This window comes from Urocampus carinirostris, chromosome 5 (assembly GCF_059441175.1).
Source record: "Urocampus carinirostris isolate Australia breed hairy pipefish chromosome 5, RoL_Ucar_1.0, whole genome shotgun sequence".
Classification (NCBI taxonomy): Eukaryota; Metazoa; Chordata; class Actinopteri; order Syngnathiformes; family Syngnathidae; genus Urocampus; species Urocampus carinirostris.
This window is the reverse complement of record NC_142353.1, coordinates 38,395,472-38,406,141: the sequence shown is the minus strand read 5'-3', so window position 1 is coordinate 38,406,141 and position 10,670 is coordinate 38,395,472. Positions and strand designations below refer to the sequence as shown.

At 38.8% G+C, this 10,670-nt stretch overlaps 2 protein-coding genes across 5 annotated transcripts; both read left to right on the top strand.

Moving 5' to 3' along the window:
* The first annotated feature begins 480 nt into the window (after positions 1–480).
* Positions 481–4,934, top strand: LOC148366316 (uncharacterized). Its single transcript, XM_088336737.1, has 2 exons — positions 481–717; positions 3,153–4,934. The coding sequence occupies exons 1-2, from the start codon at positions 597–599 to the stop codon at positions 4,457–4,459; spliced, it is 1,428 nt and encodes a 475-aa protein (XP_088192863.1). The 5' UTR covers positions 481–596; the 3' UTR covers positions 4,460–4,934.
* A 717-nt stretch (positions 4,935–5,651) lies between these two features.
* Positions 5,652–10,134, top strand: LOC148366315 (uncharacterized). 4 transcript variants are annotated; one of them, XM_088336743.1, is made up of 3 exons: positions 5,652–5,889; positions 7,753–8,205; positions 9,409–10,134. In XM_088336743.1, the coding sequence occupies exons 1-3, from the start codon at positions 5,772–5,774 to the stop codon at positions 9,510–9,512; spliced, it is 675 nt and encodes a 224-aa protein (XP_088192869.1). In that variant the 5' UTR covers positions 5,652–5,771; the 3' UTR covers positions 9,513–10,134. The 4 variants fall into 4 exon arrangements, with proteins under 4 accessions (XP_088192869.1, XP_088192868.1, XP_088192866.1 ...); XM_088336742.1 differs by having other exon boundaries at positions 7,753–8,541; positions 9,409–10,130; XM_088336740.1 differs by having other exon boundaries at positions 7,753–8,709; positions 9,409–10,129.
* Positions 10,135–10,670: the final 536 nt, after the last annotated feature.

The following is a 10,670-nucleotide window of genomic DNA, read 5'->3' as shown; positions in this document are numbered from 1 at the left end:
CGTATTTTCACTCGATTGTATTTCAATCCAAATATATCTAAATAAATATGTATTTTGTTGCATGAATAATAGGATATTACTATTATTATTTTCATCTTTGAAGTAGATTTAAATCACTCTGCTAAAATAAAAACTATAGGCTACTGATAGTGCCTGAATAATGTGTTGTAGGTGCAAAAGAGATGTACCACTTTAATGAGTTTTTGAAGATGAGCATCCCTTTTGTGCGCGCTTTGGTACTCTGCTTGTGGCTGACTTCTAGGAGGGGCGATATTTTGAATATTTGTATCGATCTGATCCAAGAAAATATTGGGTAGTATCGATCACTAGCGATACCGATACTTTTTCGAATTGTATTTAAAAAAAAAATACTATATACAGTAAGAAATCTTAATGCATGTAGTTCAGTCAGGTCACGTGGATCTGACAGCGTCGTAAAGCCTGATTGTACGCATGCGCCAACGTTCGCGCATGCCTACATCCGATCTTACGGTCAAGCGAAACTGGTTTTACCACTTAGCAGCTCCAGAATTCGCGTTTGTTGACGACTATTTGATTTAATGGAGATCAGGTTTCATCTTTAAAGTATTGTGATAATGTGCGAAAGACTGAAATGTGAGTTTAAAGAAGAGCTTTGTGCATGGCAGGAGGAGAACGAGCAACGACGTCAACTGGACGATGTTTGCAGACTGCCTCGAGTTGTGTTGAAAAGTGAAGGTTTGTTTTTTCCTTTATATATCATGCTTTTATTAATATGCAGTTTTCTTTAGCAGGCACGCATGCAGTCAGGTCATCCTCCATTTGTTAAAATGTAATTCAAGTCGGCCGCCAAACGACTATTAACACTACATTATGACAATGTGCCGTCTCATCTTAGCTGGCCCTCTTAAAATGGTAAATTGTACTTAAACACCGGTTTTTGGTCGGCAAACAAAGCTTATGTGAGTGTTTTACAATTGGCTACTCTTTTACTTACTGATATCGCATTATCAGGAGTAAAAATATGTAGTTTTCTATCTTAAGACTATAGCAGGGGACACTACACTTCCAAATGTACCCTACTGTATAAAACATTTATTTAAAAGGATACTGTATATTTTTTGCGCCTCCTATTGGTAAAAAAATCGTAATTAAAAACAATATTGACTCGAACAACAGGCAAAAATATATGAGAGAATGTATAAACATGCATAATTTTAAATACTTGAGCATTTTTTTGACATAACGTGTGCCTCATTTAGAGGGACCTGACATAATTAATAGATCCGACAGAGTGCTAAGCCACGCCCCCCATAGTTACTGTATCATGCATATAACGCAGAGCAAATAGAGCGGCTGAAACAACAGCCAGCGACTCTTTTGATGTTATACCTGATAGCATAGCCTTATCCTTTTTTCCCCCGCATTACTCAAACTTATCTCAAAGGACAGGTTTTAATTTGTTTTACGATCGCCACCTTCGCTTGTATTTTTTTGTCATAAGCTAACGAGGTATGCTAACGAGGGCGCAGTGATACACTCATCGAAAGCGCAAGTAAAGCGGCCACATAAACTTACAAACTTCTCTCACTAACTTCTGTCACAGACAACTAACTGACCCAACAGCAGCGTCATAAAAATAAAACACTGACTGTAGAACAAGTAACTGTTTTGATTCCCATCGATCCTATGCACGTTAAAATGGTTGGAGCTGCTACCATGCCATGTATTGTGTGTGATACAAAAAGGGTCAGGGCTAAAGTCTGCCTCGCATTCTGATTTGCTGTAAACGCCGCTGTCGGATCTATTAATAGTCTGACATCTTGCCGCTAAGGGTACCCCAAAATAGTAAAAATCTTGTTGAAAGCTCCGCAAGAAATGCAAAGAAAAATGGTCCGGTCTGGTCTCTTTGAGTGTCCGTAGTTTGTGTTTTGTAGCACTCATTTTCAGTTGATCTATACAATACAGCAACATCTAGGGGTCAATATATCCTCTGTTCTAGATAGGATGGTCTTTAATGCAGTAATGGTATCGTTATGTGGTAATGGCATTGAAGTATGGTACTCAAGAGTTGGGTATCAATATCTGTCTTTTTGCCATGCAAATGCAATATTAAAGAATGATATACTGGCATTTCAAGGTACTGTTAGATTATTAAAATAGGTCACTGAGTATGTTGTTACCATAACATGATTTTTCCAGCTATATTATGTTTATTATTTAATAATCACAACATCACTCATTTTGTTGTTATGAATGCACTTATGTTTATACACATATTTGAATTAAGTATTTACTTGCTGAATCCTTTCGTATTTTCCCAGCAAAGGTTTTCCGATGCGTCAGCCTTATCTTATCAAAAAACTTTCAAAATCCAGGTGTTTGAAGTTTCAACAAAAGTCTCTTGTGCATTGAGATCCGTTCCTTTATCTTGTAATGTGAGTTCCCAGGAGATTTTGTTTCATATTTACGTTTTGCATAATCGACACCTTTATCCTATAAGAGAGGGGCCGAAACATTTGTTTCCATCGATTGGTCCGGAATGCACTCTGATTTAGTCTTTATTTGAATTTTTGTAATAAATGTCCTCGCATTGCTTCTCTCCAGCTTTATTTTTTCAAAGTCTGAATACTTGGTAGCAGCACGGCGGAGCGATGGTTAGCGCGTGTGCGGCACAGTTCTGAGGTAATGGGTTCAAATCCAGCTACCAACCTTCCTGTGCGGAGTTTGCATGTTCTCCCCGTGTTTGCGTGGGTTTCCTCCGGGCACTCCGGTTTCCTCCCACATTCCAAAAACATGCATGGCAGGTTAATTGGCCGGTCCAAATTGTCCCTAGGTGTGAATGAGCGAGCGAGTTGTATGTCCCTTTGTGCCCTGTGACTGGCTGGCAACCAGTTCAGGGTGTCCCCTGCCCACTGCCCAAAGATGGCTGGGATGGGCTCCAGCACCCTCCGCGACCCTACTGAGAATAAGCGGTGCAGATAATGGATGGATGGATGGATGAATACTTGGTCTGGTTCCGGTAAAGAACATGCGACGAGACATCGAAATTGTCCTTTCGCCCTCTGTACTTTTTAAAAAAAAAATGTCAATTTTAGCAGATAGAAAGCTAACACATGCCCAATGTCACACGTATCAAATACTACAAAACCATGTGTGGCTTGTTCCCACAGACCTCAGTGGAGAATGTCTTCCACCTGGTGAAATGGAGCCATACATACCTGTTGTTAAAGAAGAGGAAGACGTGGAGCCTGTTCATGTGAAAGTGGAGGAACTGACACCACCTTACATTAAAAAAGAAGATTTCCAAGAGTTTCCTGTGACTTCAGCCACTATAAAGCCAGACAATGAAGTTCATTATGAAGAGAAAAAACTGAAGGAGTCTCCAAGCAGCAACTCAAGTCAACATATGGAAACAGAAGGCGATGAAGAGCAGCGTGAAGACTCACAAGCAGACAAGTGGTTGGCTCCACTGTCAGATGAAGAAGACACGTCACACTCGGGTCACACCGATGACGACGAACAGTCTGAAAGAGATAAGACACGTAACACTGACCGCAAAGGCTGGAAATGTTCTCAATGTGGAAAAACGTTTCGATGCAAGTATAACATGAAAAAGCATATGATTGTCCACAGTGGTGAGAAACCTTTTCCCTGCTCAGTTTGTGGCCAAAGATTTGCTCGCAAGGAACACTTGAAACCACACGCACGAATACACACGGGTGAAAAAGCTTTTGCCTGCTTAGTTTGCGGCCAAAGATTTTCTCAGAGCGGGAGCTTAAAAGTGCACACAAGAAACCACACTGGTTACAAACCTTTTGCTTGCTTAGTCTGTGGTAAAACATTTACACGAAACGGGACCTTAAAACTACACACAAGAACTCACACCGGTGAAAAACCTTTTACCTGCTCCGTTTGTGGTCAAAGATTTGCCCAGAGTGGGAGCTTAAACGTGCATGCAAAAACCCACACAGGTGAGAAAAATTTTGCCTGCTTAGTATGCGGTCAAACATTTGCTCGGAGTAAGAGCTTAAAACTACACACAAGAACCCACTCTGATGAGAAACATTTTCCTTGCTCAGTTTGTGGGAAAATATTTGCTCGGACTGAGAGCCTAAATCTACATACACGAACCCACACTGGTGAGAAACTATTGGCCTGCTTAGTTTGTGGCAAAACATTTACTAGGAGTGTGTCCTTAAAACTACACACAAGAACCCACACTGGTGAGAAGCCTTTTGGTTGCTCTGTTTGTGGTCAAAGATTTGCTCGAAATGGAAGTTTAAACGTGCACACAAAAACCCACACTGGTGAAAAAGCTTTTGCCTGCTCAGTTTGTGGTCGAACATTTGCTCATCGTGCAACCCTAAAATCACACAAAAGAATCCACACTGGTGAAAAACCTTACACTTGCTCTGTTTGTGGTCGAGAATTTTCTCATAGGTCGAGTTTAAAACGACACACAAGTACACATGAGTGAAAATCGCATGAAAGAATCCAGACTGGTGAGAAACCTTATGCCTGCTCTGTAAGTGGTCAAAAAAAATTATCATTGCTCTAGTTTAAAACGATCATTTTTCGTGCTATGTGGTTAAAGATTGGTTCAAAATAATCTGTGAAAGGAGACTTGTAAACATGTAAATTAAAGGTTCTCAACTTTGATGGATGTGGAGAAACATTTCATTATGCTAAACTATGAATTTCTAATTCGGAAACTTGATGAACCATCAAATGTAATCCTTGTAACACAATCCATTGGTGAAACAGCTTCAATTTTAAGGGTACTTTTTTTTCTAATTGCAGTTGCAATTTTTTGGGGAAAGGATATACTACACTATCTTTTTCTGTCATTTGGACATTTGTAATAATTTTTGATTGCATAGTTTAAACGTGGACACTGAAACAAATTTATTTTTATAAACCCACTGGTAATGATGGAGTTAAGACATACTAAAACAGAACTTTCTTTTGTCTGTCATAAATTACTTTTAATTAAAAAAGAAAGTGACACATGCGTCCTTCTTTTTCTGTGTTTCGCATTCAGATGAATAATTTTGCACATGCCAGGTCAAAAATGTATCTATATTTTTGGAAATAGTATCTAAAAGTTATCACAAACCTGCTAAATATTACAGATGGAAATGGTCAGATGGAATTAAACTGGCATGGTTAATGGTTTAATATTGGCCGACAGGCATCCTGAAATATTTCTGCAGTAATTCGATTTTTGTTTTCAAAACCTGTTTTGCTTTAAAAAAAAAAACTTACCATATTTTTGCAAATGTTTTTGTTTTTGGATGTGAGATTTGTTCAGAATAGTACCAAAACAGTTTTTAAATAACTCGGGGGTTGGTTTTAAATTTTAATTTGATAAACGTCTAGTGTCCGTTGGATGGTTAACCTTGGTTGTTAAATTAAGAACCAACAAAATAAGAGTGAAGGTTGCTCCGTTCCTTGAAAATGGATTTGTGTGAACACGTGCAGATTTACGCGTTTGAATGCTTTTCGCGTTTGTATCAAAATACTTATAGATCATAAGTTTTTAGGTTTGATTAAGAAATAAATACACATTCAAAAAAGTATATTTAGACCTTATCAAGTGACGTTTAGTCACGTAAACTGCATCGTACGTCGTAAAACTTGATGTTGCGCATGCGCAGATTCAATCGTACTGTAATGCATTGTCTGCAGATAAACTGCCTTTGCTACCCAGCCTAGCAGCTACAGAATTCGCGTTTGTCGTGACTTCTGACTAAATGGAGATCAGGTTTCAGCTTTAAAGTTGTGTAATAATGTATGCGATCCCGAAATCTGAGTTTAAAGAAGAGCTTTGTGCTGCAGAGCCGGAGAACGAGCAACGACGCCTACTAGACGATTTTTGCAAGCAGCCTCGAGCTGTACTGAAAAAAGGTTTGTTCGCCCTATTTTACATTTTTTGAACCAATGTTTACACATTTAGTGTTACGCAGACTTAATGCAGACGCTTTCACATTGCCGTCAAGTCGGCTTCCACTCGTAAAATTGACTTCAAGTCTGTTGCCACGACGTTTATTACCACTGCATTATGGTGATGTGCCGCCTCATTGGAGCTGGCCACCTTTAAATGGAAAAATGCTCTTTTAAAATGCGCTTTCTTTTCGTCCAACAAGGCCTTCATAGTTGCTTTAAGTTTGGATAAAGTAATATCAGGAGTAAAAATGTCTTTTTTTATATCTTAAGACTAGAGCGGGTGTATAAGTCTAGTTTTAAAGGACACACTAGTACACAAGCATGAAAAATATTTTGCCTGCTCCGTTTGTGCCCAAAGATTTGTTCATTAGAATCTCGATAAAAGGACACTTGTAAACATGTCATTCAAATGTTCTAAAATGTAATGGATGGGGAGAAAGCATTTCATTAACACTTGTCACTAATCTGCCAGTGTCGTAGGGGCAGGACTTCCTATGGCGCCAATCCCTCTCCAGGCTGTTTTTCTTATGAAACAGTACTGTTTTTTATGGTTTCCAGTAGCAGGAAAAGTCTCCTGATCTAAATCTGATACATCACCTTCTTTATTCAGTCACTGTTGTTGTTTGTGTAAAGCGTCATCCCGCCCCTCAAAGATGAGCCGGACCTCGGCAGGGACGGGAAGTGGTGTTTGTGTAACAATACTGAGACGAGATCCTAAATCATTGGGGAAAAACTATTTGGTTTAGAAATTTTGAGTATCAATTTGTACATTATGCATTGCATCATTTGTGGCTGGCCAAAAATAACTAACGCTATTAGTAATCTATTCAGGATTGGAAAGTATTTGATGCAGTAAAGTTATCATTATGTGATAGAGGCCTAAAAACTCCAGGCCGACCTGGCCCACAGGTTTTTAAGCCTGGACCAGCCTGAACCTGACGGATTAAGTTGATATGAGGGTTTCAGCCCGAAGTTTACCCGAAACTTTACTTTGGCGCCAAAGTACCCGCTTTGGCTGAAGAATGCAGCTCCGGGTTTACTTGGTGCTCATTTCTTTTAATCAAATGAACTTCGAAGTGCAGCTTTGAGTGTGCATTTCGATGAAGTGCAGCAAAATGAAATTGAAAGAATTGGCACTGAAAAGAAAATCATATTCTGCAGACTACACTATGCAAATAGAGAAATATATGTAGCCAGAAAGCAGAAAGAAAGTTTGTAAAGCTTGTAAGTTATTGGCGAGAAGTGCAAATGACGTCTGACGTAAGTGACGTAGAGGTGGAAAGAGGAAGCAGTGCATCTTTTACCGTGACTCAGAGGATGACAATTTCTTTGGATATAGTGATTTGGTATCAAACTGATAAGTTTGATAAGCATGTTATTTATAATAGAGTTGTCTGAATGATAATATAACTTCAATTCCAAAGAGCGTATTTCGGCGCCGAACTGCTACGCCAAAGTGTGTTACTCAAGTAAAAGTACTGTTGCGTGAGAAAAACGTTCCTCAAGTAGAAGTAAAAAGCAGTCTATCTGAATAATTACTTGAGTAAAAGTAAGTGCATGCTGTGCAGATCTTCCGCCAAGGAAATAAAAAAATATATATCAAGAGAGAAGCCCAGTCCAACTCAATGATTGACATTTTTTTGCCCGAAGTAAAGGTATCGTAGTATGGTACTCAAGATTTGGGTATCAAAATTGGTCCTTTTGTCATCAAATGAATGTATTAATAAAGAACAATATGTTGGCATTTCAAGTTACTTCTTTGAAAAAAAATACGCAATGTCACGTGTATATAATACTCCAAAATGTCTAACTTGTATCCCATAGACCTCAGTGGAGAATGTCCTCCCCCTTGTCAAAAGGAGCCAGACATGCCTGCCGTTAAAGAAGAGGAAGAGCCTTTTCATGTTAAAGTAGAGGAACAGACACCGCCACACATTAAAGAGGAGGGAGACTATCAAGAGTTTCCCGTGACTTTGGCCCATTTACCGCCAGACAATCAAGATCAATATGAAGAGAAAAAACTGAAGGAGTCTCCAAGCAGCAGCAACTCAAGTCAACATATAGAAACAGAAGGCGATGATGAGCAGCGTGAAGGCTCACAAGTAGACAAGTGGTTGGCTCCACTGTCAGATGAAGAAGACACGTCACACTCGGATCACACCTATGAAGACGAACAGTCTGAAAGTGAAGCTGACCCCAAAAGCTGGAAATGTTCTCAGTGTGGGAAAACGTTTCGACGCAAGTTTAACATGAAAAAGCATATGCTTGTCCACACGGGTGAGAAACCTTTTGCCTGCCCAGTTTGTGGCCTCAAATTTGCTCGTAAGGAGAACTTGAAAGCGCACGAGAGAACACACACTGGTGAGAAAGCTTTTGCTTGCTCAGTTTGCGGCCAAAGATTTTCTCAGAGTGGGAGTTTAAAAGTGCATACAAGAAACCACACTGGTTACAAACCTTTTGCTTGCTTGGTTTGTGGTAAAACATTTACTCGAAGTGGGTTGCTAAAACTACACACCAAAACTCACACTGGTGAGAAACCTTTTACCTGCTCTGTTTGTGGTCAAAGCTTTGCCCGGAGTGGGAGCTTAAAGGTGCACACAAGAACCCACACAGGTGAGAAAGCTTTTCCCTGCTTAGTTTGTGGTCAAAGATTTGCTCGGAGAGAGAGCTTAAAACTACATGCAAGAACCCACTCTAATGAGAAACCTTTTCCCTGCTCAGTTTGTGGTAAAATATTTACCCGAACTGAGAGTTTAAGATTACATACACGAACCCACACAGGTGAGAAACTTTTTGCCTGCTTAGTTTGTGGTAAAAAATTTACTCAGAGTGTGTCCTTAAAACTACACACAAGAACTCACACTGGTGAGAAACCTTTTGCTTGCTCTGTTTGTGGTCAAACATTTGCCCAGCGTGGAAGTTTAAAAGTGCACACAAAAACCCACACTGGTGAGAAAGATTTTGCTTGCTCGGTTTGTGGTCGGAAATTTGTCCATAGTGCAAACTTAAAATCGCACCAAAGAATCCACACTGGTGAGAAACCTTATGCCTGCTCTGTTTGCGGTCAAAGATTTTCTCATAGCTCTAGTTTAAAACGACACACAAGTACACACGAGTGAAAATCTTTTTGCATGCTGTCAAAGATTTGTTCGTAACAATCTTGGTAAAGGGACACTTGTAAAAATGCCAATTATATTTTCACAACTGTAATGGATGGGAAGCATTTCATTATTGTGGTTCCCTTAACCCCCATTTACGTTGGTGCACCACTTCCTGTGGTGTGTTTTGGGCAAGTACAGCCTGGTGGTGCCCTTATCTCTTCAGGCCATTTTTGTGGGTAGGGGTTTTCCCTTCATGAAACAGACAGTACTGGTTTCCATAATAAGCAATAGCAGGAGAAGCCTCCTGGTCTGACTCAGACAAAGCACCTTCATCATCTGGTTGCCGTTGTTGTCCATGTAAATCGTTCTCTACGTCTAGGGATAAGCCGGACCTCTGCATTGATGGACAGCAGCCCCAGCATGTACGTCTGCTGCAACCTATCACCGTGCACGTTGCCCCCAAAGCCTTCTGTACCCATGTGATGACACTGATACGAGATCGTTAATCACTGGAGAAAAACTCGTTTTAATGTTGGTTTTTGATGATTACAAAGGGGGAAAATTGATTCTGTTCCTAAACTTTGAGTGGGCCTTTTTTGTTCTTCTCATAGTACAATCCACATTGCGCCACTTGTTTCTTTCATATTTTTGTTGGAAAAAACAACAATGTGGCGATGACATTACCTCCTTTACTTTTGTTACATCTTTCTGTGGGAAAATAATTTGATTTTAGTATGTTTTTTTTTTTTTTTTTTTTAAATTTCCTATCAGTTTTATTTTATTTTTGTGTTTTTGTTCTTTTAACATTTGCATTAATTAACTAATACATGTATATTAAAAGGTTTTCACAATTCACTTTGAGCTGCAATTTGTTCTCTGAAAAGTACTGTACAAATACATTTTGGTTTGTAGTAAAATGCTTTCAGTATTTTGGAAAAATATTTGATCATTTTTATCATATTTTCACAGTAAAATAACAAAATAGGATGTAATCAGTCCTACTTATGCCAGATATGTGTGCATATGATTAAATAACATTAGAAATGAATATACTCGTCAAGGAAAAATCTAATTTACCTTTAAACTGTAAATGCTTAATCTGGAAACATTGTTGATGCACTACTAGCACATATAATTATTGTCCCTTTTTCAATGTGATATTAACACAATCTGAGAACCTGTTTGTGAAATGACTTCAATTTTTTTTAGTCTACTCTTTTTTTACTGTCAGTCACAAGATTGCAATTTGTCAAAACGGATATATCCCATTTTGTCATTTGACGAACAACAACTATGATAATAATAATCATCTAATACATAGTTTAAACGTGTATATTGAAAATAATTTAGATTTTATAATCTGGCTGGCAGTGACTGGGTAAAGACAGAACAAAAACGACATTCTTTCGTGGGTCGTGAATTAGTTTTAGGAAAAAAAAGTGACAGATGCATCCTAAATCAGCAGGGTTGGGTAAAGTTACTTTAACTGGATTACTTTCAATTACTTTTGGATTACTCCAACACCAAATATGCTAAAGACAAAAGAAACTAAATATGAATAAAACTACTAAATTTTGTGGAGGCTTGGGGAGTAACGGAATACATGGAACGGCAAAAATGATGTTGGCAAGCTGTTTGGAT